The sequence below is a fragment of the Camelina sativa genome, chromosome 19 (genome assembly GCF_030686135.1).
Source record: "Camelina sativa cultivar CO46 ecotype springtype chromosome 19, ASM3068613v1".
Taxonomy (NCBI): Eukaryota; Viridiplantae; Streptophyta; class Magnoliopsida; order Brassicales; family Brassicaceae; genus Camelina; species Camelina sativa.
Genome location: NC_141898.1, coordinates 7,541,396 through 7,565,573, shown reverse-complemented (window position 1 = coordinate 7,565,573; position 24,178 = coordinate 7,541,396). Strand labels below are relative to the sequence as shown.

At 38.9% G+C, this 24,178-nt stretch overlaps 7 protein-coding genes across 8 annotated transcripts; 4 read left to right on the top strand and 3 right to left on the bottom strand.

The window, feature by feature from the left end:
• The first annotated feature begins 32 nt into the window (after window positions 1–32).
• On the top strand, window positions 33–2,240 carry LOC104765468 (nuclear pore complex protein NUP35). Its single transcript, XM_010489183.2, has 4 exons — window positions 33–185; window positions 469–1,047; window positions 1,475–1,586; window positions 1,735–2,240. The coding sequence occupies exons 2-4, from the start codon at window positions 479–481 to the stop codon at window positions 2,032–2,034; spliced, it is 981 nt and encodes a 326-aa protein (XP_010487485.2). The 5' UTR covers window positions 33–185; window positions 469–478; the 3' UTR covers window positions 2,035–2,240.
• A 99-nt stretch (window positions 2,241–2,339) lies between these two features.
• LOC104765467 (CASP-like protein 3A1) lies at window positions 2,340–3,255 on the top strand. The gene is made up of 2 exons (XM_087502945.1): window positions 2,340–2,717; window positions 2,798–3,255. The coding sequence occupies exons 1-2, from the start codon at window positions 2,455–2,457 to the stop codon at window positions 3,150–3,152; spliced, it is 618 nt and encodes a 205-aa protein (XP_087359071.1). The 5' UTR covers window positions 2,340–2,454; the 3' UTR covers window positions 3,153–3,255.
• A 157-nt stretch (window positions 3,256–3,412) lies between these two features.
• LOC147920286 (uncharacterized) lies at window positions 3,413–6,942 on the top strand. Its single transcript, XM_087500997.1, has 3 exons — window positions 3,413–4,198; window positions 4,315–6,009; window positions 6,088–6,942. The coding sequence occupies exons 1-3, from the start codon at window positions 3,413–3,415 to the stop codon at window positions 6,940–6,942; spliced, it is 3,336 nt and encodes a 1,111-aa protein (XP_087357123.1).
• Window positions 6,943–7,158: 216 nt separating this feature from the next.
• On the top strand, window positions 7,159–11,444 carry LOC104765466 (putative inactive ATP-dependent zinc metalloprotease FTSHI 2, chloroplastic). The gene is made up of 11 exons (XM_010489181.2): window positions 7,159–8,691; window positions 8,801–8,973; window positions 9,147–9,248; window positions 9,335–9,499; window positions 9,621–9,761; window positions 9,983–10,141; window positions 10,241–10,326; window positions 10,411–10,489; window positions 10,615–10,737; window positions 10,816–10,872; window positions 10,968–11,444. The coding sequence occupies exons 1-11, from the start codon at window positions 7,362–7,364 to the stop codon at window positions 11,181–11,183; spliced, it is 2,631 nt and encodes an 876-aa protein (XP_010487483.1). The 5' UTR covers window positions 7,159–7,361; the 3' UTR covers window positions 11,184–11,444.
• A 1,518-nt stretch (window positions 11,445–12,962) lies between these two features.
• LOC104765465 (ethylene-responsive transcription factor ERF036-like) lies at window positions 12,963–13,992 on the bottom strand. The gene has a single exon (XM_010489180.3). It carries the CDS (start codon window positions 13,880–13,882, stop codon window positions 13,166–13,168), a length of 717 nt encoding a protein of 238 aa, XP_010487482.1. The 5' UTR covers window positions 13,883–13,992; the 3' UTR covers window positions 12,963–13,165.
• A 1,434-nt stretch (window positions 13,993–15,426) lies between these two features.
• On the bottom strand, window positions 15,427–19,244 carry LOC104765464 (protein MODIFIED TRANSPORT TO THE VACUOLE 1). The gene is made up of 6 exons (XM_010489178.2): window positions 18,895–19,244; window positions 18,354–18,774; window positions 17,416–18,147; window positions 17,090–17,245; window positions 16,054–16,998; window positions 15,427–15,816 (listed from the first exon to the last, which is right to left on the bottom strand). Exons 2-6 carry the CDS (start codon window positions 18,558–18,560, stop codon window positions 15,775–15,777), a joined length of 2,082 nt encoding a protein of 693 aa, XP_010487480.2. The 5' UTR covers window positions 18,561–18,774; window positions 18,895–19,244; the 3' UTR covers window positions 15,427–15,774.
• Window positions 19,087–22,946, bottom strand: LOC104765463 (tRNAse Z TRZ4, mitochondrial). 2 transcript variants are annotated; one of them, XM_010489177.3, is made up of 11 exons: window positions 22,511–22,946; window positions 22,349–22,411; window positions 22,224–22,268; window positions 22,074–22,128; window positions 21,935–21,978; window positions 21,409–21,804; window positions 21,052–21,317; window positions 20,825–20,969; window positions 20,687–20,737; window positions 19,603–20,595; window positions 19,087–19,507 (listed from the first exon to the last, which is right to left on the bottom strand). In XM_010489177.3, the coding sequence occupies exons 1-11, from the start codon at window positions 22,853–22,855 to the stop codon at window positions 19,163–19,165; spliced, it is 2,748 nt and encodes a 915-aa protein (XP_010487479.2). In that variant the 5' UTR covers window positions 22,856–22,946; the 3' UTR covers window positions 19,087–19,162. The 2 variants fall into 2 exon arrangements, with proteins under 2 accessions (XP_010487479.2, XP_010487478.2); XM_010489176.3 differs by having other exon boundaries at window positions 22,349–22,438; window positions 22,511–22,945.
• Between the last annotated feature and the right edge of the window lie 1,232 nt (window positions 22,947–24,178).

Below are 24,178 nucleotides of genomic sequence, written 5' to 3'. Positions count from 1 at the left end.
AGAACACGGCGCTATCCTGCAAACGCGAGGCTAATTTCGTCACTTACAGTAAGGCGCTTGAATTTAGCGATTTTAGAATCTTTTGGTTCTAGGGTTTCATCATTGTCTTCCCTCCGCGCCCATAAGCTCGAAGCTGAGCTTTTTCTTCAGGGAATAGGAACACCAATCATCATCTGCATCCTCAGGTTTGCTCTATCTCTCTCTATTGATCCATTAGATAGTGTATTTGCTCTTGTCTTTCGATTATTGGCGTGAATCTTACTGCCTTCTTCTTTGATTTAACGATTCGAGTTTGAAATCCAGTGATTAGTAATTTCAATCCCAAGATTCGTCAATTTCGAAACGAGGGTTTTGCTTCAACTATGAAATCTTGATCTTGCCGAGCTGATTAGAGTAGCTTAATTGATGTTGATTAGCTTTTTTTTTAATGTAATTGTGCTCAAAACTAATCGATTGTTGTCTTTGCAGGGAGATAAATATGAGTACTACAGCTCACAGGACTCCAAAATCAGGGAGGCAGTCTCTGCTTTTTCAAGATTTAGCTTCTCCTGTTTCAGCACGGAGAGGGAAATTCTCAAGCCCGGGACAAGCAGCTGCTGTATCTGCACTATGGCGTGAGAATTTCGGAGGATCAGATCTTCCACCACCTCCAATGTATACTTTGGATGACCGGTCTGATTTCTCTCCTGAGTCAGGTATTGCAGACTACTCAGCGTCTCCAGATGCGAAATCTGACAAGAGAACGCCTTTCCAGAGTTCTGGGAAAAATATTGTAACTCCTGGTAAAGGGAAGTTGGAAGCAAGCCCGTCTTTTTCTCTACTGAATGCACAACAGAGTGGGAGTCCGAGTTGGTGGTCGCAGTCAAAGGCAGGTAGTAGTAGTATGGAGCAGGATGATAAAGGGAAGGGATCTCCTGTAGAAGGTGTGGTTCAGCCTGGTGCATTGGTTACTCTTCCGCCGCCAAGAGAAGTTGCTAGGCCAGAGGTTCAGAGGCAGATCATACCTACTGGAAACCTTGATGAGGAAGAGTGGGTCACTGTCTACGGGTAAGGCCGTTTTAGCTCTAGTGCTCTTACCTCTGTTTCTCTGTAGTATTACTTTGGTGTTGCAAATGTTCTTGTTTGCCAACATTCTTGTGTCTCTGAAATTCGAGTTACATGGTTAGTAACTGGCACTTAGTAGTGTTATTAAGTGCCTTGTCTGGTGTATGTCCCCCATGTTTTCGATCTTAGAGAAATGTTCCTAATAATTGCTGTGTTTACCTCTTCATTTGTCAACCATCATGTGTCTATGAAATTCTAGGTTTACCAAGTACTTAAATTATGCTAATGATGCTCAAATATCAGCTTTTGATTGTGATTTTATTTTTGGGCATTGTAGATTCTGACTCTTTATATAGATCATAAGTGCCTTGTCTTGTGTTTGTCTCCTATCTTTTCGATCTTAAGAACTGATCATGAAAACTGCTCTCAGATTTTCTCCAGGTGATACAAATTTGGTACTACGGGAGTTTGAAAAGTGTGGTATGATCTTGAAACATGTTCCTGGTCCAAGCAATGCCAACTGGATGCACATCCTTTACCAGGTTACTCTTCTTCCCTTTAAACCTGTTTGATGCATGATGATAAGCATTCATAGTTATTCTAGACTAGTCATCGTACATGATAATCTAATCAAATCTTCTTTATAAAGGAAACAATGAAACTGAACAATAGTCTGTGTATATGATGCAGAACCGGTCTGATGCACATAAAGCGCTGAACAAAGGTGGGATGATGATAAACGGAGTGGTAATCGTAGGAGTGAAGCCAGTAGACCCGATACAGAAGCAAGCGTTAAACGAGAGACTCAACAACCAAGGATTCACGCCTCTACCTCCACCATTATCCACCAGAGACACTGCTCGACCCTCATCTCGTCTTCAGTACTTGCAAAACGGTAGCGCTTTCTCCCCTCAAACCAGCGGTGGTGCTATGGCCTCCCCATCGAGGTCGATGGTCGCAAAGGTCTACGACTTGATGTTCGGTGTTTAAAGCTTCTTTGGTTGTCATTTCCCTAGTGGCTCATCTATACACAAGATTATTTGAAGTTTTTGAGAGCAGAGTGGGTAGGTAAATTTAGAGCGTGATCAAAATTCAAATTGTGAGAGGTGTTTTCCAAAAATTGTCTTTGTATTGACCGACAGCTAAAATTCGGTACAAATCTGATTATGAAATATATAAAAAAATCTTCTCTTCTAGCTGTTTTATTGTTGTTTGTATTTGAGCAGACTGAGGTCATTCCTCGTGCAGAACGAACACTGATTACATAAACCTCACCTGAGAAGCCTCACGGGAAGTGTTTTGAACTTCTCACTATAAAGCTAGCCACGTGTCTATCATGTTGAGCTTATAAATCCCGTCTGTGGCGTGGCGTGGCTCTCGTGTAAATTAATTACATATTACAAACTCAAAATGGCGAAAGCAGCAGAGCAGAAACAAAAGTCGACCGTTGTGACTGAAGAAAAGAAGCTTGATATCCGCGACGTGGTGCACACAGCCACCACTTACGGCAGAAGACGCAATGACGTGGCAATGGTTGCGCTAAGAGCTATGTGCATGGCTGTATCGGCGGTTGCTGTGACGTTAACGGTGACGGCACGCGAGACTAGCATGACCACTCTCTACGGTTTCGAGTTTCAGCTCCACGCCGTTTGGTCTCTCTCAGATTCTCTAATGTAAGCCAAATTCCAATTTCATAGTAAATCATAAACGTAAGTGAACAAGTGTGACATATTTATTTGAATGCTTTAAACAGATATCTAGTGGTGGTTTCATCTGCGACGGTTCTTTACTCGTTGCTCCAACTTATCACAAGTGGAACAAGACTGATGAGAAAATCTCCTGTGATCCCGACAAGAACACAAGCATGGTTTTGCTTCGTTGCAGATCAGATATTTGGATACGCGATGGTGAGTGGAGGATCTGCGGCTCTAGGAGTAACGAATATGAACAGAACAGGAATCAGACACATGCCTCTTCCAAACTTCTGCAAATCTCTCGGTTTCTTCTGTGACCATCTCGCATTCTCCGTCGTCTTCTCATTGTTCGCGTTTCTCCTCCTCGCCGCTTCTTCCGTTCTCGACGTTCTCCGTCTCTCACGCGACCGTTAGAAACAATAGTCACTGTTTTTACCCTTTTGTAACTTTCCTTTCATCGTCTTGTCTGATGTTTTTTTACGTCATTACAATAATTGAACCTAAGTATTCTTCATAATTATTTATGTTATATCCTTTGGGAACGTCTTCAACGAATTGCCCTTAACCGTAATGGTCCATGGTTGATGTGTGGTGACTTCAACGAAATCTTACATCCACATGAAAAACGGGGTGGTCGAATAAGAGAAAGTTGGAGTCTTACAGACTTTCGAAACATGGTTCACGTCTGCAGAGTTCAGGATCTTCCATACAAAGGAAATAATATGACGTGGTTAGGCAAACGACGTCATTACAATGTAGAAAGCTGGCTAGATCGTGCTATGGCTAACGATGAGTGGAGAGCTCTGTTTCCAGCCTCAGAGGTTGAATATTTAGAGATGATCGAATCTGACCATAGACCTGCAATTATTAAGATCAGCCGTACACCTGAAAAAGGTATCAAACCCTTCCAGTTTGATACAAGGCTCTGCAAACAACCTGAATTCGCAGCTGTAATTAGCTCATCTTGGAATAAGAGGGATCTTGGAACCGACCCTACTGTTTTGGACAGAATCAAAGGATGTAGACGTGATATATCTCTATGGAAGCGCCAACATCACACTAACTCAGCTATCCGCATCAAGGAACTCACAAAGGAAATAGATGTTGCTCATACGGACATCACCATCTCTAAGTCACAGATTCAATCACTGCAAAGTGACTTACTCATGGCTTACCGAGATGAGGAAACATATTGGCACCTTAAGAGTCGGTGCCAATGGATGAATGAAGGTGATCGCAATACCAGTTTTTTTCATGCCTCTGTCAAAAATAGGATTGCTCGAAATCGTCTGTTCTCAATCAAGGATAATCATGGAGCTGATATCTTTGGCAACCGGAATATAGCTTGTGAAGCACAAAGATATTTTAGTGATCTTTTCTCGAGCCCTGGTCAGACGGACCTGCAGTATGCGTTGCAATCCTTGGACAAAGTTGTCACTAATGACATGAATGATCGTTTGGTACGGGATATCACGATATAGTTGGACCAGCTATTGTTGCAGAGGTGAAAAAGTTTTTTGAAACAGGGGAAATACAACAAGAATGAAATCATACAAATCTGTGTTTGATTCCAAAGGGCACAAATCCTAACACCATGAAGGACTTCAGGCCAATCAGTTTATGCAATGTCCTTTATAAGATAATCTCCAAAATATTGGTTATGAGACTAAAGACGATACTCTCATCAGTGGTCTCAGAGCACCAGGCAGCTTTTATACCAGGCCGGCAAATAACAGATAATGTGCTCATTGCACATGAGATAATGCATTCCTTACGTGTAAGGAAACGATGCACAAACTCTTACATGGCTGTTAAGACAGACATCAGCAAAGCATATGACCGTATTAGCTGGGATTTCTTAGAAGCAGTTCTGATAAAGAAGGGTTTTGCTGGTCGTTGGGTCACTTGGATTATGGCATGTGTACGTTCTGTATCTTTCTCTGTTCTTATTAATGGGAGCCCATATGGTCGTTTCACTGCTTCACGAGGTATACGGCAAGGGGATCCCCTATTTCCCTACTTATATATCCTATGTGCAGATGTTCTAAGCTCCCTGATAACACAAGCCATAGATGACAAAAAGATCCAAGGCATTCGTATCAGTACACCGGGTCCAGTAGTTTCACATCTGTTATTTGCTGACGATTCTTTATTTTTTCTCAAAGCTGATTATAAGAACAGTTCAAACCTCCTCAAGATTTTCAAGGTCTATGAGAAAGCGTCTGGTCAAATGATAAACTTGGACAAATCGGCAATCACCTTCGGTGCAAATGTTTATCAACATACAAGAGACCGAGTGCAACACATTCTCCATATCCCTACTACGGCTGGGGGAGGTAAATATCTTGGTCTCCCAGAACAATTCAATGGAAGGAAAATAGAGATGTTTAAATATATTCAAGACAAGGTCCAGCAAAGGACAGAGGGCTGGCACACGACATTTTTGACAGCAGCGGGTAAAGAAACTCTAATTAAAGCAGTAGGTTATGCGATGCCTGTTTTCTCCATGCATTGTTTTCAACTTCCAATGGAGATTTGTTCAGAAATAGATAGCATGCTGGCTCGGTTTTGGTGGGGTACTATAAAAGATAAACGTAAAGTTTCCTGGGTAGCTTGGAAGAAAATGGTTGTGCCTAAAAGGAATGGTGGTCTAGGCTTTCGGGATCTACACATGTTTAACCAAGCTCTACTAGCTAATCAAGCGTGGAGATTAATAAATAGACCACACTGCCTTTTATTCAGACTCCTAAAAGCGAGATATTTCAGAGACGAAAGTTTTATCACCGCTAAAAAGAGAAACAAAGCTTCATATGGATGGAGCTCGCTACTTTTTGGTCGGGAACTATTGGAAAAAGGAATCCAAACAAGCATAGGAGATGGTTCTGCTACGAATCTTGCATCTGATCCCTGGTTGCCAACATTACCTGCTCAACCTCCACGGGTACTACCAATGTCCGAGTCTACCTTGTTAGTCTCAGACATTATCAATCCGATGACTCAGCAATGGGATGAAGCTAAAATCCAAGAAGTGATCCTACCTGAAGATCGATATTTGATTTACAAACTTTTCCTCCCTACAACACCATCACCAGATACTTACTTATGGAGCCACACCAAAGATGGCATTTATATAGTTAAATCTGGCTACTGGTTGGCGATGAACTCAAGGATGGAATCAGAGAGACCACAACCACCTTTGTCAACTTCACCAGCACTGGCCACTGGAATCTGGCAGATGCAGATAACACCAAAGCTAAAACATTTTTTTATGGCGAGTGGCATCAAGAGCTATTGGAGTGGGAGAGAATTTGCTTAAACGAAACATCAAGGTAAATCCGTATTGTGCAAGGTGCTGTTCTATACTGGAAACGACAGACCATATGCTGTTTTCATGCCCTTATGCAACTCAAGTCTGGAGAAGGCTGGTTTTCCCATTTCCCAACTTTGTGATTCAAACAAATCAGTTGAAGAGAAGCTATTGTCACTTATTGCACTATATAAAGATAAGACCATTGATGCAACATTTCGATATCAACCTTTCTGGCTTTTATGGCGCTTATGGAAAGGTCGAAATGATCTTGTTTTTAATAAGAAGCTAACCGGTGGAGGTACTCTCATCAACCAAGCGCTATCAGATATAAAAGATTGGCTTACTTATACCGAAACAACGACCAACAAACCAGATCAGATGAGAACCAGACAGCGACGCTCTGGATGGACAAGACTCCGACCAGGCTGGGTAAAATGTAATTATGATGCATCACACCATGAAGGAGACAGAGACTCTGGACTAGGTTGGATAATCAGGGATTCAAATGGCCAAGTACTACACTGTGCTATGGGTAAATTTCAAGGACGTCCGACTATAGAAGAATCGGAATGCTCTGCTTTAGTATGGGCAATACAATCATGTTGGGGATTAGGATACCGTTCGATAATATTTGAAGGGGACAACATAAATATCACAAGACTGCTCAATGACGATGGCCACAACCCAAGACTCAGAAGATTTCTGGACACCATACGCGGCTGGAGACAAAATTTTATCTCAATGGAGTTCTCCTTCCGTCACCGGGAAAGCAATGCTTGTGCTGATCTTCTAGCAAAAACAACAATCTCACATCCCTCACTATGGGAAATCTATTTTACTTGTCCAACTTTTCTAAGGCAGTTTGTAAACTCTGTTGTAAACTCGGTTCAGTAATAAAATTATTGGAAGGAAAAAAAAAAAATTATTTATGTTATGTATTGATTTTTGGAATTGTTTGTTTCAATCGATGTCAGCTAAAAAACTTCGAATTCCAAAGTTGTTTTGAAATTATGTTTGACCAAGTTCCTTATAAACGACAAAATAATTCAAACTAATTTCCGCGTCTTGATTAGAGAACGCCTTTTCTCCGCGACTGGATTTAAAAAGTTTATGAGCTAAATGGGCCTATTGGGCTTTCTTTAAAAAAGCCATTTTAAATGACCGAACTGTTTCTGTATTCTCTGTTTCTTCTATCCCATCCCTTCGCCTGAGAAATGAAGCTCTTCTATACGTTTTAATGGCGAATCAATCTATCTCGACTCGCTTGGTTTATTGCAATTCACTTCTTCTAAGTTGAATTCATCTTTTACATCATGGCTTGTCGTTTTCCTCTGCATTCGTCACCATCTTCTCAATTCCTTTCACTGGAGAACCGTCAGAGATTCACCAGAAACTACCCTTCAATTTCATGCCAAACCAATTCAGCTACGAACGATGTTCATGATGATGGTGATGAGAACGAGAAATCCAAATCAACCCAAGTCAATCTTCTCGCAATACCCATTACTCTCACTGTAATCTCCGCTTCACTGGCGCAACCGTCACTCGCGGCGGCGAAGGTATCAGAGAGAAAGAGAACTCAGAAGAAACCTCAGGAGGCTTTAACTCTTGAGCAGCTTAAAGCTTGGTCTAAAGATCTTCCTGTAGTTTCGAATCGTATACCTTATACTGACATTTTGAGCTTAAAAGCTGAAGGTAAGCTTAAGCATGTGATAAAGCCTCCTACTTTAACTTTTCGGCAAAAGGCAGAGCCTGTGTTTGTAGTTTTAGAGGATTCTAGAGTATTGAGGACTGTGTTGCCTTCTTTGGATGGTAATAAGAGGTTTTGGGAACAGTGGGATGAGTTAGGGATCGATGTTGCGTGTGTTAATGCTTATACTCCTCCGGTTAAGAGGCCTCCAGTGCCGTCTCCTTATTTAGGGTTTTTGTGGAGAGTGCCTGCTTATATGTTAACATGGGTTAAGCCAAAGAAGGAGTCTAAACGTGCTGCTGAGTTGAAGAAAATGAGGGAGGGTTTCAAGAGGCAGAGGAAGGAGGAGCTTGAGAGGATGAATGAGGAAAGAGAGATGATGGAAAAGAAAATGAGGGCGCAGAAGAAACAACAGGAGAGGAAGAAAAGGAAAGCTGTTAGGAAGAAGAAGTACGAGGAATCTTTGCGTGAGGCGAGGAGAAACTATCGAGATATGGCGGATATGTGGGCAAAATTAGCTCAGGATCCTAATGTGGCTACTGCTCTTGGATTGGTGTTCTTTTATATATTCTATCGTGTGGTGGTGCTAAACTATAGGAAGCAAAAGAAGGATTATGAAGATAGGTTGAAGATCGAGAAGGCAGAAGCAGATGAGAGGAAGAAAATGAGGGAGTTGGAGAGGGAGATGGAAGGTATTGAGGAAGAGGATGAGGAGGGTGAAGAAGGAACAGGTGAGAAAAATCCATACTTACAGATGGCAATGCAGTTCATGAAATCAGGCGCACGTGTGAGAAGAGCATCAAATAAGAGGCTACCTGAGTATCTGGAAAGGGGTGTGGATGTGAAATTTACTGATGTTGCTGGGCTTGGGAAGATTCGTCTTGAACTCGAGGAAATCGTTAAGTTTTTTACTCATGGAGAGATGTACCGCAGGAGAGGTGTCAAGATTCCAGGTTCGATGTTGCAACAAATTCTGTATTTCCTTATATCAATAAGTATTTGGTATAAACTTATATATCCTTTTGCTGTTTGACCATCTCTTTCATTCGTGTTTTGCTTCAGGTGGTATTCTTTTATGCGGGCCTCCTGGGGTGGGTAAAACTCTACTGGCAAAAGCTGTAGCTGGCGAAGCAGGAGTGAACTTTTTCTCTATCTCTGCGTCTCAGTTTGTGGAAATATATGTTGGTGTCGGTGCTTCTCGTGTCAGAGCATTGTATCAGGAAGCTAGAGAGAATGTGAGTCTTGTACCTTTGCTTACAAGTATTGGTCGTGGAACTTAAATCTCACCTTCAGTTTCATTTATCAGATAGTAAAGAAATACCTCTGGGTTGATTTTCTGATGATTCTCATTGTATAGTGAGGATTCAGTCTTTTTCCAGATGCTAATATAAAGGTGGTCTCTCTGCAGGCTCCATCTGTGGTCTTCATTGATGAATTAGATGCTGTTGGAAGGGAGCGTGGTTTAATAAAGGGTTCTGGAGGACAAGAAAGGGATGCCACTCTTAATCAGGTTCCAGATATTTTAGATTGCGTGTAATAGTCTTTTTTGTTTTTCTAAGGGTGAAACTTTTATTCGTTTTTTTGTGTTTGGTACAGCTCCTTGTTTCTTTAGATGGTTTTGAAGGAAGGGGAGAGGTCATTACCATCGCTTCCACAAACAGACCAGATATTCTAGATCCTGCGCTTGTGAGGCCTGGAAGGTTTGACCGCAAAATATTTATCCCTAAACCTGGTCTTATTGGACGGATGGAAATTTTGCAGGTAATGACTTGGTGTATGTGTTTTTGTATTCTTAAACTTGTAAATTTACAAAGTTCTTCCGCTATGTAGAGTGTTGTCCTTCGGTTCAAAGCTATATCGTTGTTTTGGTTTTGTTGTTTAGGTCCATGCTCGCAAGAAGCCAATGGCTGAAGATTTGGACTATATGGCAGTTGCTAGCATGACAGATGGCATGGTTGGAGCAGAGCTTGCCAATATCGTTGAGATAGCAGCAATTAATATGATGCGTGATGGAAGAACAGAGGTGAGATCAATATTTTTAGTTCGAATTGTATCTGCTTTTGCTTTTGGATGGGTTTGGTTTTGAATGTTAGGATCGTGTACCAATGGTAATATGGTGTGTGAGAAGTGGATTTAAGCTCTTGGACGTTGTGCTAGAGAAGCAGCTTAGGCTCTAATAATAAGTTGAAAAGTTTATTTTAATACCAGCGAGTAAATCATATATTCTCTGTAACTCTAATGCAGTTAACAACAGATGATTTGCTTCAAGCTGCACAAATAGAAGAAAGAGGAATGTTAGATAGAAAAGACAGAAGCTCCGAGACATGGCGACAAGTAGCTATAAATGAAGCTGCTATGGCTGTTGTAGCAGTGAACTTTCCTGATATGAAGAATATAGAATTTGTAAGTTTCTAAAGTCTCTCTATTCCAAATCCCCCTCACTACATTGAAGCTTTAACTTTCTGTTATGCCGCACTGTGACATTTCGATGACTTTGACCAGCTGACAATCAACCCTAGAGCTGGTAGAGAATTGGGTTATGTCCGGGTGAAGATGGATCATATCAAATTTAACGAAGGGATGCTTAGGTTTGTGGCTTTAGTAATACAGCTTCACTTTCTTGTGGTTTCTTTAACATTAATCTAAGTACTTTTATGGACTACTATATGCAGCCGACAATCCATCTTGGATCATATCACTGTTCAGTTAGTACCTCGAGCTGCAGATGAACTATGGTATGGTGAAGATCAGGTGAGAGATATGATCCCCTTTAGCGATGAAACTGCATCAGAAACTTCATCTAGATATGATCTGTGATTTTACTTTTCTCCAGTAGTGTTTTTTAGTTACCAATCTTTGCTAATGATTTGTTCCAGTTAAGCACGATATGGGCTGAAACATCGGATAACGCAAGGTCAGCTGCTCGATCATTGGTTCTCGGTGGTCTTTCTGATAAGCATCATGGCTTGAATAACTTCTGGGTAGCTGATCGAATTAACGTAAGGCCATAACTTAAGTTGTAGTACTTGGTTCAAAATTCAGAAACAAATATCATCTTTGAATACTTGGATTTTCAGGATATTGATACGGAGGCATTGCGGATATTGAACATGTGTTACGAGCGTGCTAAAGAGGTAAAAAGGACTTCTAAGTCGACTAAATCTGTATTACAGCATTCTCCTTTTATATAGGTTCTGTTTAATATAATATAACAAAATGCATGCATCAGATTCTTGGAAGGAACCGGACGCTCATGGACGAGGTGGTAGGGAAACTGGTTCAAAAGAAAAGTCTTACGAAACAAGAATTCTTCACTCTTGTTGAGCTCTATGGCTCCATCAAAACAATGCCACCAAGCATCCTTGAACTCAGGAAAATCAAACGGCTTGAGCTTGAAGAGAAAGTGATGAAACTGGACATGACTACCGCGAGAAACAGTTCATAAGATGAAAGAGAGACACAGATCGTGGCAAACAACAAACATCATTATCAAAACCTCTTTCAATGAGCTTGATCTTTTATTTTAAATTTCCTCTGTAATCTTAGTGTATGGTTAGATAATTCTTTGAGCTTCAATAAACAATTCCCATTCCCCATCCATATTGAAAGAATGGTCAACTTTTAATTGTTTGACATACTGTCACGAACAAGTTTTGTAAAGCATGGGCCTAATTACTTTAGAAAGGAACTGAGAGACATTGAAAAATGGCACATGGTATGATTTTGTGGATATTTTTTAGGTGAAATAGCAAAGTTGATGAAAATCAAAATCAAGCAAGAGTCCATAGGTTGGTCGATAAACACATAAAACTATTTGATTATATTACAAGGCAGATAACATTTGACTTGCAAGATTTGACAACTAAATGATATTTACGTATTACCAATTTTAATTCTTTTTATTATTTTTTTACTTAACCTCCTTATTGGTCACCTTAATGGCTTAGTCTCTACTATTGATTCCCACCCAACCATCTCATTTTATTTACAATTTTATCAAAGGGACTTCGAGAAGTAAGCACGAGATAATGATTCAAATAGTTTTGTCATATTAAAATAATCTCTGTGAATAGTTTCAACACGATTCCATTTGGGTTCTTTGTCTTTCTTATATTATTAGGTGCCAAAGTTATAGTAAATCTTCTTATACAACGGTAGAAAACATAAATTGAATTCGTCAAAAGAAATTGACAAAAACAAAAAGAGGTCCACAACGGCAATATTTGACTCTTCTCTTCTTCTCTGGTTGCTCGTTTTCAATTAAATTATAAATTTAAACCAAAAATAAACACGTTCAATTACTAAATAATTAAAAATATATTTTTGTAGTCTTGTTTAAGAAGACTAATAATAATATACAAATTTAAAATAAAAGAGATATTTGAAAATGGAATTTGAACTGTAATCCCACCTTTTATGAAAATCAAGTGCGTTTTTTACTCTTTTTTTTAGTTTGAATTATTCGTTTTATATTATCTTTTGGCCAATTGTGTCATTAGTTTGATAAAAACAAACGAATACAATAATTTAGTATGAATATATTATTCTACTATGGGTGGAACCCGTGACCCAAAGAAAAAACCAAAACAAAACTACTTTATCCGTTATAGTTCTGTTGGTCGGAATAAGGGATTGAGCTTTTTATCCACTGTGTGATTCTTCTACGTTGGTTATTCTAAACATTTTTAATAGCAGAGGAGCTTGTTCATGTTTTTTTGCAAACATTATAATTATATTGAGTGATACGATACCAAAGAAAAGCCAAAATATTTTATAAGTAAAAAAAAGACCGGACGGTGTACCTCGTCAGAATTAATTTTAGCGTGTTCAATGCATTCTCTCGTATTTAACTAATCACTATAATTTATTTTCCAACCTAAACTCTCATAGTTACCTAACTATGATATAATTTTCTTGCTTATACATGCTAGAGATAATAATCTTTCAATCTTGTAAATTGGAGAATACTTTTATACCGAACTTATGAATATCTGTGTTAGTTTTAGATTCGAACTCTTTCTTCACAATATTATAAATATTTAAAATATCTATAACACGTGAGTAAGCATTGGAGAAGAGAAGAGGGTCAATGACTGGTGAGAAAGAAACAAAGAATGACCATTGACTCTTTTAAGAATTTATACGTTAAGAAATGAGTAAAATAACATTTTGGTTTTGTTAATTCACAAGTGCTACAAGAACATTGCGTGAGGATAGTTACAAATTTCCAAACTAACGATGATTGTATGATATATATTACACATATACATAGGTATATTTTACAATAATTGTTTACTATAAACACTAAGCCCTTAGCCTATGTTACAACTTAGCCAAGTACTACGTATCGACCTATCCCGTACGAAAAAAACAAATGGTTATTAATTTATCTATGACAGCAATATAATTAACTAACGTAATTAGTGATTAATTAATCAGTTCCGTATGAGGAGGAAAGCTCCATAACTCCACGAAATTAAACTCTGAGATTTCTTCGTAAAAATCCATAACCGGAGGATACACCCAACAATCCAACGGCTCAGAGTAAGCCAGATCATCACGTGACGTCACGCTTTCGTCGTACCTCCCCTCTTCGATGTTGGGCAACTCCACGATCTCCTCTAGCCTCTCCTCCTCGGAAGACTCCGACGGCCGCGGCGGTGCTTCCGAGGACGTCTCTGTCTCTGTCTCTATCTCTGTCTCTGATGTTTTTCCTTCGACCACCATGGCGGCTGCTTCAGCGGCGGCTGCCTGAATATCCTGCGGAGAAGAAGACACCGGACGAGGGAAGAGAGAAGTAAGCTCAGGGAAATTTATGACCGCGGAGGAGCCTTTGATGGTGAGAGCAGCGACGTCGTGAGCACGCGCCGCCATGTCAGCGGTGGCGAAAGTGCCGAGCCAGATACGAGTTTTCTTGCGAGGTTGTCTGATCTCGGAGACCCATTTGCCCCAGCTTCTCATCCGTACGCCCCTGTACACAGGATGCTTAGGAGATGAAGAAGAAGCTGAAGAAGAAGAATCTCTTCGTCTCTTTCTTGTGTTCTTTTCAGACAAGTGGGTGCTGCTTGTTGTAGTAGTAGTAGTTGCATCAGATTGGTCCGATGAGGATGATGTTGGTGATGAAGAGCTGTTGAGTGACGACATCTTTTGTACTCTTTAGTTCTGAGAAAAAGAGAGAGAGAGAGAGAGATAACTTTTACTTCTTCGTCTTGTTTGTGTGGATGTGAGAGATGTTGATATTTATAGACTGCACATCTCATATGAGCTTCTCAATTCGTAGGTTTTATTTTCTAATAAAAAAAACATAACACGTTGTTTTCTGGTAAAAGCAAAAAAAAAAAAGATTTGTTTCTGGTTTTAATTATTATAATCGTGCATATAAAGCAAAAAAAAAACAATTATAGTAACACTGTACCATTGGAGAATATTTTCCATATTATGGTCAAAACTTACAATCATACCAAATTAGATTCTTTAAACTATATAGAAATGTTGAACTAACAAAAAAAAAAACTATATAATTGATATTTTTTTGCGTACAGTAATGATTTCAGATAATCGTAGATGGTTTTTTTTCCCTTTTTTTTCAACAAGTAGACTATTTCTGATTTCAAAGGTTATATAATTTGGTGGAAGTGTGTCAAACTATCAAAGAAAATAAAAATACAAAATTTGACTAATGCAACCAGACGCTCCATTTTAAGTGATACTTAGCCTACCCGTCTTTCAATTACCATGAAGCTCAAAACAAAATCAGCTACTACTATTACTTATATAAATTTGTATTTTTTCCATTTATATTAGGATTCATGCCAAATGCCAATAAAGAATAAACACAAAAGATTCATAGAAAAGACAAAGTGTTAAAAAAGAAAAGATTCACCAGAAGAGATCTTTTTCTAACTTTCTAATTATATAAAATCTCAAGTATTTTCCCCTTCGTTTCCTATTCGAGAGAGACGTTCGAGAATCTTAAGTCACTTTGCATGTCACTATCAATCTGCCCGTTGAGGTATTATTTTATTTTATTTTATTTTACAAACACAAATCGGAACCACAAAATCTTGTAAATTGGAATTAAATTTTGAGGATGTCATTCATCATTTTCCCGTTGCCACTTTCTGAAAGTGAAAGATAATCAAAGTAACTTTCACCACATTTTTTTAATCCTTTTGCTATCTTTACCGTTGGTAAAAGTAAACATAAAAAAAGATGCACTCTTATCTTCATGTCAAAAAATAAAATCAAATAAGAAGCACATGTATATGTGAATTCAGTTTACTCAACAGTTTCTTTACTTTCTTATCGTAAGAAAATATATATCTACAAATGCAAAACTATGGATTAATGAATTGAATCTATCCTAAGCTTTAATAAGTAACACGCTAATTTAAATGAACAAAAGAGCATAACAGGCAATGCTGAAAATTTGGAACAAGTCTAACGTGTGAGAAAAATAGCTTACTGCAGCAACTTAGATTAGATCAACCTTATTTTATTACATAATAAATTCTACAATTTGGAGATATTGTAAAAAGCTAAACCAGACATCACGAGTAATCAAACAAACTTATCTCTCTAGTTATCGTTTTTTTCCCATCAACAATTTTGTCTCACTAATAAATAAAGAAGTGGACTTAACTTGAAAGCTAATGCTCATATGCTTCATTAGAGTATACTACTCCAAGAAGAAGAACCAAGGACTCTTTTTCCCCTCAGTTTTTATTTCCTTTCTTGTCTTACTTTCGATACATAGACACAGGTCTCTTCAGATATATAGAGCCAAGGAACGAAAGAAGCACATCTAGTAACAAACATGTGAAACAAAAGCAACTCTACACAATGGACTCCAAAGAAGAGAAAAACAAAGACAAACGAGGACACAGAAAAAAATAAATAAGCAAAAAGCTTACCATATGCTTCTCCTTCACTTTTTTTCTAGATGAATTTAAAGCTCATCATCTCCATTTTCTATTGAAGTCCTTTACAGCTTTCATAAATTAACGTTTTAGCTTCCTCCCCCTTTTAAGCAATCATCAAGATACTCTCTTCGTGTCGCGAGCTGATGCAATATGATCCTGCACCACATGAACATACACATATTGTTGCTCCGTCAGTGTAAGCAAATCAATCAACGTTTTTGTATCTGTGCAACAGAAGTAGATCTGGTCTGACTATGTTTAATCAAGCCTATGCAGGTGGTTGTGAAGAAGACTACAAGCTAGCTATTATGGGTGAGACTGACTTATGTACGTATAAAGGCAAATTGACCAAACTTTACAACTAAAGATCAGGAGCAAGATTGCAAAACTTACAGAAATGAAATCGAATGCTCTTGTATCTTCTTTCTTCGAACCATTCATTGTTGAGGTTGGAGCCTGATTAGCAAAATTTGGCTGGAATATATCAGGGAGTGCTGACTGATTCCCTCCGCTAGTACCCATAGACAGAACATTCCCGCTACCCTGAGCGTTCAGGTTGCCAAACTGCTGGAAGTTGGACATATTACCAAGGTACTGCTGCTGTTGAGCTAACAAGCTCGCCATGGCAGCGTAGTTCATCGGTTGGGTTGCAAAAGCTGGATTCATCATCATCCCTGGAGGAAAATTGAAGGGCATAACACCCCCAGGAAGCATTGAGTTTTGAACAAACCCAGGGGTTTGCTGTGAACCAAGAATGCCTCCAACAGGATTCTCTGGTACTTGGTGGCTGGTGGTGCTCGGCATTGCAAATAAATTCTCTGGAAGGGTGCTTGAAGACGAGCCTTTCTGATTTGAATTGTTTTCGTCAATGGAGAAACTTGCCATCAAATCATTTATGTTTTTTGATTCTTTTGGCTCTGCTTCAAGATTTGCAGTCGACCCAAACATATCAAATAGCTCAGGCACATGATTACCACCAGCAGCAGCGGACTTTTCCCCGACAGTCATTCCAGAGAACAGGTCATCAGCACTTTCTTTTTCTTCATTCGGATGAAATGATACATCTGCAAAGGGGTCATCATCATTTTTCTTCTCGCTGCTACTCAGTCCAGTGTCAGTGCTATCCCCAAACCAATCACCATCCATCAACGGAGCTGCTGTTGTCACTGTATTGCCAGTATTTAGAATATCTGGCTGGTTTAAAGTATCTTCTGTTGTATAATCTGAATCACCGGTGTCGATCAAGTCAGGTAAATCAACAGCAGCCTCTCGCTTCACAGTATTATCTGAGCTGCTCATCAACCCACTTGGCTGTCCACCATTTAGAACGCTCAGCACCTACACAACGCCAGTATCTTGAGTTAACTATCAAATTAGTATAATGCCAAAACTAGAGTTTTGTGAATGCTTACGACAAGCAGAATCTTACCTTGTTGGCCTTTTCGCGAAGGGAAGATTGCGGAGACTCTGAGCATCGCTGAATGGCATCCATGTTTTCACCAAAATAAGTATGTACAATTGAAAAATTATCATCTTCCTTCTTCCTCAAAATGGCTTCAAGGACACATAGAGCTTTCATCCGAACCTGCCAAACAAAAATCACAGTTTCTTTTAAAGTACATAAGGGGGAAAATTTTGTTATGCTAAAGAAGAAACAAGCCAGGAAAAGAAATACAAATGTTTAAATCAAGAAAAAGGTACATTCACATCAAAAAGCTTCACAAGGAGGTGAGTATGGAATTATCATAAACATACCTGCCACATTGGAGACTGGAGCTTCCCCTCAAGAGCAATGCTTAAAGCAACAGCATCCATTTTTGCAGCTTCTAAAATGAAAACATGAAGAGCATCACGAGTTGGCTGGAGGCGTACACCGCCGGATGTAACAATGGTTTCCAGCAGCTTTTCCTCACGTGTTTTGCTCTCAACACGTACTGAAGCAGAACTTTCACTTGCCTCTCCGGAAACGTGGCCCCAAGATCCACCAGCCGTGTTCTTACCGGAGTTACCATCCCTCCCCAGCTTAACCGGATCATATCTACTGAAGTTCTCATTTTCCATAGTCAATGATCTATGGAGATTTGGACCTCTGTAGCTGCTGCTTCCATTCTCATTCTTCTTTGGCAAATGGCCTTGAGCAAAATTACTGATTCCTTGCTTTATAGATGCACTTCCAATACCCACCACCTCACTCAGGAACGATTTATTATCATTAGAGGGCACCTGAAAGTTAGTATTCCCAAATCCTTCAATGCGTCTGTTGATGCTTTCAGGAGCAGCTGGCTTACTACCATTCTCCTCCGAAAAAATTGCAGAAATTGTTTCATGAGCAGTTTCCCGTACAGCCTTATTAAGCGCATCCCCTTTTAAAGGATCTGGATGGCCCTTGTAATGGAATAGATTGCGCACTGCAACCGAGTTCCTTTGCATTTCTCGTCTAAACTCTGATCCAGACTTTCCCACAGCATACTTTATCAACCTAAGAGCCTGTGTACACACAATTACAATAACACAGAATCAGCATTAACAAGTTCCAAGAGAGATCATAACCAGAATTAAATCGGTTAGTTATCAATTATACGTTTCCCTAAGAAGTATATGTTCATTTCAGCTTTACATTCAAGAGCTCTCTCTATCTTACATCAACTAGTAAACTAAACCAATCCTCTCACATGCAACATTTGAAATTTTACCTTCTGCTTAACGATGGGGCTTTTGTTATCAAGACGTTTCAAAATGAACTCCGAAAACTCCTTGACGATGCTGACATGAGAAGAACGAAGAAGGTCACAGATCTCTTCCAATTTATACACAGGCGCTACTTTGTCCTCATCAGACGTAACCGCATCTACCATCCGCGACCTCCAATAAGATTCCACAGCTCTCCTACTCGTATCCATGACGAATTCGGCAACAACAAAAACCCTAATTCCCCAAAAACGCAACACCAACAACGAAACAACCCTTCGACCACGCCCGTTCAAAAATCGCAGAAAGACAACAAATTTATCAAACACCGATCCTCAAAACTATCAGATCAGTTTTAAAAACCGATCTTTTAAGCTCCAATTCACCACACTAGAAGATCACGATCGGGATCCCAATTTTCCCCCCCTACAAACCAATCAACGCAGAGGTAAATTAGACTCCTTGATACAAAATAACCATTAGGTCATCAGAATCAAATCAATATTATCGGAGAGATCAGAGAAATTGAGGAAAAAAAGAACTCACCGGTTCGTAGAGGTGACAGAGAAGGAAGGAAGCAGGTGGTCAATAAAGAAGAATGGCTCTTTTGTTCTTCTCTGTTCTTTTCCTTAATTCCCAAATTTCCAATTTTTTTTTTTTTTTTTTTTTAATTTCTCTTTTTTTCCACAGATTCACATGAAATCTTTATTTATTTTTCTCCGTCACACTCACAGGAAAAATCAATTAAATTGGTATATTAAATTCTAAAGACAAATACAACACAAGTCAAAACAGGGGACAAAACAGAGTAAAACTAATTGATGAAAAAGCTTGGGACTTCGTCACTTATTAAGCTATCTTCATCAGTCTCTTCTTCTTCTTCGTCTTCAACCAACTGGTTTCTGAATAGAGTTTTGAAGTAAGGTAATATCTTTGGAAGCACATGTATATCCGCCATGTTTATACTCATCATATCAAAGGCAATGCATGTCTTGTGCATATGTGACTCGTCAATCACCGGAATCTTCGGGTATCTCTGGCTAAAATGAGTCAGCACTGTTCGGTATACACCTGCTGAAGATCCGACGTCGATTGCTTCTTTCGTTGTGCTATGATTTTTAGATACAGCTTCTTCTATCAACGCATCCTCAAACGTTGCCTGTTATATAAGTTAGGAAAGATGATTAAATTATGAGAATGTGAAAGATGTAGATGTTTTAGACAATTTTGCTTATATAGGGAAAACTCACAAACCTCATGTATAAGAACTGTTGCTCCTTTTGAAGCTTCAACCATCTCAGGACAAGGCCTTGTGTCTCCTGAGTAAACCATTTTCCACCCTGGGATCTCATCTCCAGTGATGTTTTTTCTTTCTGCTGCTTTTACAACAACCCCAAAGGCTTGAGGGCAATGCACTACAGGAAAGCTAATCAACTCCTCCAACCCCATTTCGCCTAGGACTTTTTTCAGTTTCTTCATGAATGGTAAAGCTGAAGAATTGTCGGTCAGTGGGCTACTCGGTCTTTTATATATACTTTGCATTGGACTTCCTTTACTGAACAAAGAACCCTCTGCATTGCCACTACTGGTAATTTTCTCAGGGCGGGTGGCTTCTAGAGAAGCCCAAGAAGTTGTTGTGATGTTCCTGCAATCAAGAAACTCCATATTTAAATCCTCAAGTCTTTGATATGCGTCGAGAAAATTCTTTAGCGGTCTCGGTCCAACCACAATTGCTGGCTCATGAGCTACTCCTTTCAGAAGCTCACGTCTACGAGCAAGGATTCTTGCAAGACCCGTATGGTGATCAGCATGGATGTGAGAGATCCATATACATCTCAAGTTTCTCACTGCTTCATCAGCTCCTTCTAAACCATATCTTCGTTTAAGCTGGCCTAAGGTACCTTCTCCACAATCCAAGAGCATACTGCCACTAGAGAATAGGTCGATGTAAATTGCCGTGACATTCCGGTATTTTGAGGGTTGGGACGAACCAGTGCCCAAAAGAACTATCTCCATGTCATCTCGTCTAATGTTTTCAAGACAGCTTGGAACAGTGCTTTCACCCAGCCATGGCTCTTCGATCATCATCTTGTTGTGTAGCCCATTCCATAACCGCTTGATTTCTTCGGTCTTACTGCTGATCTCAGGAATTTCTGAAAGAAGCTCATCCATCACTCGTAAGGATGTCAATCGACTAGGGATACAAGATCTGTCTACCCCAAGATTACCATGTGGACGTAAAGTAAACTGCCCAAAATATAAAATTGAGAGAGACTTAAGGGCTAAAGGAAGCAAGTTTCATAAGGAGGAAACAATGCACGAAAGCAACATTAAATACCTTGAGGAGATTTTCAGCGGAAATGCTTTCACCAAGATTTGAATCGAAGCACTGACAAGAAAAGAAAAGAACAAGGCTTGACTACATGAACACAGCCAGATTCAACTCAATAAGAAAATATCAGAAAGTATTTGTAACCTTGCTCAAAGAAGTGGAATTGATCGAGTTATTAACATGTTGAGAAGACCAAATTCCAGGAGCCGGAAAGAACTGTGGGCATAAATAGTTAAGTCTGGCTGTGATTCTAGAACTGGCTCTCAGGATTGGAAACTCCATATTCTTCCTGGACAAACACCAAAACTAAATATTGGACAAATAAATTCAACAGTTATTTTATAAGAAAGAACATGGTTGAGAAGACTCACGCTTCATGTCCAGCAAGAATGTGCTGGGCAGATTGGAATCTCTTCATCCAGCATTGGTAAGCAGAACTATTTGTTACAGAAGCTGGACTTAGATGAATAATACAATTAACAAGTTTAGCTCCATCTTCTGAGTTGTCAGGACATGAATAATAACTCTTCATAGAGGGATTAGAAAGCAGTTCCTCCGCATGTGACTCTGTTGGACAGTCCACAAGCAAAACAACAGGACCAAGAACTGAAGGTCCCATAACATCACTTGGATGAACCTATAACCAAGGCTGAACAGTGTTAGCCTGCTAGAAGAGAAACTGATACTGGGTTATGGATTAATCCAAAGAACTGCTCTTTGAGACATACCGTAATATCTTTAAAATCTGACTTCACTGACTGTCCAGACTGAAGATAACTGTATTTTGGACCAGCTCTCAGTCCAAGAGCCATGGCCTTCTTTGGGTCAAACTTTCCATTGATTTCAGGTAATTCACATACATATATAACTGAAGTTTCAACAGTTTTGCTGCCGGATTCCTCTAAGCGACTCGGTTCTAATAGAATGGCGGAGATTTTCACAACTTCATCATCCACAAGAACATAATGATCCATGGGTGGTTTACTTGAGCCAATCTGAGGCGTGGAGGCAGATGTATTCAAAGATGGACCAAAACTTCTTGTATGAACCATCGCAGCACGAGGGATAAATGACCTCATAGCATCAACTAAATACTTGAGATCCGAAGGACCCCATACGTTTACCTTAAGTAACAAAAGAGATTGTAAAAGATCAGCAATTCCATTCGAATATTAGTTGTCAAAATGGCAAGAACAAACTCAGGAAAAGCAAACAGGAAATATACAAAGAGATCATAAGGAGAAGAACACTCACGGATAGTCCTTCTTCACCAATACCAGCTAGAGTCAGTAGAAGACCTAACACGCATTTAAAATAAGAACACTCATCACTGTCTAATGATGTAGCAGCAAACACACTGAAGCTGATGCCTGATATAAAAAAAAAAAAAAACCTGGAAGCCCCCCTGCTGTCTCTGAGCACACACGAGACAAAAATATATGATCTACCTGAAAAGAGTGACATTTCAAACTCGCCTCATCACACAAAGAAAAGAGACACACTTAGTAGTAGTAAACTAAACACCAAGTAAAGTCATTCATACCTTTGATAACTTAATCTTATGTTCTGTACAGAAACGTTGCAACCCCTGCAATTAAGCAATTAAGACTAGAGAGCCAGTAACAAAAAGCCTATATACTAAAGCAACTGCAGAAGAAAAAAAGTAACCTCTCCAGCATTAAAGATGAATCTTTGCTTATCAAAGAAGAGTAATACAGAAGGCGATGTATCCTGTGTATCCATTCCCGTTCCAAGAATCTAACAATGCAGATGAATTAAGCTATCATCATTTATAGTTTAAGATTGAAAGATTGGACAGAAATTGGAAACCTGAACATAGGCAATGGTGTTGGTAGGGTTAAGGGTGCGAGTGTTCCTCTTGAGATTCTTCTTAGGCTTATCGATCTTATCCAATCCCGCAGCTCTTCTCTTATTAAACTCGAAAGAATCAGAAGAAGAAGGAGGATTAAAGCTAGTAGCTTTATCTCTCTCCATTGGAGACCTACTTTTTCTGTTCTGCTCCTCAAAACTAGTCGTCCACTTGCGTCTCGGAGGAGGAGGAGGAGAAGACGAAGCGAAGATTGGGTAGAGAGAAAAGGGTCTACGAAAGAGCGAGAAAGAAGAAGACTTGAGAGGAGAGAATCCGAAAAGGCCTCCTGGGTTTTGATGAGCCATTGAACTTAAGATTTTCACCTTGTCAGAGAAAAGCTCAAAAGTTCTTCCTAGCAGGCTAATAATCTTTCCAATTGCATCATTGTGGAAAACAACAAAAGTTTTATTTGTTTTTCTTTTTAATAAATATTGTTCCGATTTTTGTCTTGGTAGCTTGTAAATGTTAGGTTTTTACTAGATTAGTTACTCGGGGTAAGATTATGAAAAAGAAGTGAAAAGGGATTTATTTATTAGCTGATGATGTTTGTTTGTTTCACCTTCATTCTTTAGTTTAGTTAGATGTATCAATTGGGCGGCTTAGATTTTGATGATAAATAATAATATTAGACATGTTTCAAGTTCAACTTTCATATGTTAGTGTGTATATCTTTTAAAAATTAACTAAAAACCTCTAAAACTCTCTTTGTCCTGAATATCGAGAAACTCGTGAACATAGTCTGCTCCGACGCCGGTAAAGCTTTGGCTGGCTTGCCGGTGTCGGGAACTTGAGTCCCCCCCTTGTTTATGTTTGCATGCTTTTCCCCCTTTTAATCCTTTTATGGCCCTTATCTCAATCATTCTTAAAGTTTCACAGTATGTGAATTACAAACGGCTTTTTTTGGTATGTAGTTGCAGTGTTTGTTTAGATTGAAAGAGCCTTGGATGATGATGATGATCAGAGGGATGAGATCACCTTGTTATCGTCTGATTTCCCATTGGGAAATGTTTTTGCTTCTCTTCTTCTGATTCTTAATCAGTAAAGGTGAATAATCCAGTATAATAATTTGAGTAGTGTTGCTTCATTTTTGTTTTTCAGTTCCAACAATAAGGATCCAAAAGCGAATTGTTGCTTCATTTTTGTTTCTCATTTAATTTAAGTTATATCATACATGGTAAAGACACTCATAATTGTGGATAACTAATGGGAGGAGAAAAAATAAAAAGAAAGTTAGTGAGGATCTAAAATTAAATTATTATTATTTTTAATATTATTTAAAATTTAAGACATTCATGTGAGTATTACCAATAAGAATGCTCTAAGAGTTGCTACATCACCTACTCGGAAAGCTCGTCGTATCTACAATGCTCATGAATCGCTATTTATTAAAAAGACACGATATTTCATGTTACTTAAAAAGACACGATATTTCATGTTACTTGACATTGTTAAGTTGAAAATATGTTTATTTGATAACCTTAAATAAAATTAACTAACATTTTTTTACTAATATAACAAAATTATTTTGTTTTTTTTTTTTAAATTAGAAAAACGATTTTTACTTTTTAACAGCAAAATAATACTCTCTCTGTTTTACAAAAAGTGTCATTCTACACTTTTTTCTTTGT

Bases quoted from the DNA above. Each gene is read 5' to 3' on its own strand.
- LOC104765468 (XM_010489183.2), top strand. From the start codon at position 479: ATGAGTACTACAGCTCACAGGACTCCAAAATCAGGGAGGCAGTCTCTG. The intron at 1,048-1,474 runs GTAAGGCCGTTT...AACTGCTCTCAG, and splicing joins GAGTGGGTCACTGTCTACGG to ATTTTCTCCAGGTGATACAA. The intron at 1,587-1,734 runs GTTACTCTTCTT...TATATGATGCAG, and splicing joins GGATGCACATCCTTTACCAG to AACCGGTCTGATGCACATAA.
- LOC104765465 (XM_010489180.3), bottom strand. From the start codon at position 13,882: ATGTCGTCACTCAACAGCTCTTCATCACCAACATCATCCTCATCGGAC.
- LOC104765467 (XM_087502945.1), top strand. From the start codon at position 2,455: ATGGCGAAAGCAGCAGAGCAGAAACAAAAGTCGACCGTTGTGACTGAA. The intron at 2,718-2,797 runs GTAAGCCAAATT...TGCTTTAAACAG, and splicing joins TCTCTCTCAGATTCTCTAAT to ATATCTAGTGGTGGTTTCAT.
- LOC104765463 (XM_010489176.3), bottom strand. From the start codon at position 22,855: ATGGCTCATCAAAACCCAGGAGGCCTTTTCGGATTCTCTCCTCTCAAG. The intron at 22,129-22,223 runs GTATGAATGACT...CACTCTTTTCAG, and splicing joins ATAAGATTAAGTTATCAAAG to GTAGATCATATATTTTTGTC. The intron at 21,318-21,408 runs GTATGTCTCAAA...CCTTGGTTATAG, and splicing joins CAGATTTTAAAGATATTACG to GTTCATCCAAGTGATGTTAT.
- LOC104765464 (XM_010489178.2), bottom strand. From the start codon at position 18,560: ATGGATACGAGTAGGAGAGCTGTGGAATCTTATTGGAGGTCGCGGATG. The intron at 17,246-17,415 runs GTATGTTTATGA...TTTGTTTGGCAG, and splicing joins TCCAGTCTCCAATGTGGCAG to GTTCGGATGAAAGCTCTATG. The intron at 16,999-17,089 runs GTAAGATTCTGC...GGCGTTGTGTAG, and splicing joins TTCGCGAAAAGGCCAACAAG to GTGCTGAGCGTTCTAAATGG.
- LOC147920286 (XM_087500997.1), top strand. From the start codon at position 3,413: ATGGTTCACGTCTGCAGAGTTCAGGATCTTCCATACAAAGGAAATAAT. The intron at 4,199-4,314 runs GTACGGGATATC...TTGATTCCAAAG, and splicing joins ATGACATGAATGATCGTTTG to GGCACAAATCCTAACACCAT. The intron at 6,010-6,087 runs GCGAGTGGCATC...GTATTGTGCAAG, and splicing joins AGCTAAAACATTTTTTTATG to GTGCTGTTCTATACTGGAAA.
- LOC104765466 (XM_010489181.2), top strand. From the start codon at position 7,362: ATGGCTTGTCGTTTTCCTCTGCATTCGTCACCATCTTCTCAATTCCTT. The intron at 8,692-8,800 runs GTTCGATGTTGC...GTTTTGCTTCAG, and splicing joins GAGAGGTGTCAAGATTCCAG to GTGGTATTCTTTTATGCGGG. The intron at 10,873-10,967 runs GTAAAAAGGACT...TGCATGCATCAG, and splicing joins GTTACGAGCGTGCTAAAGAG to ATTCTTGGAAGGAACCGGAC.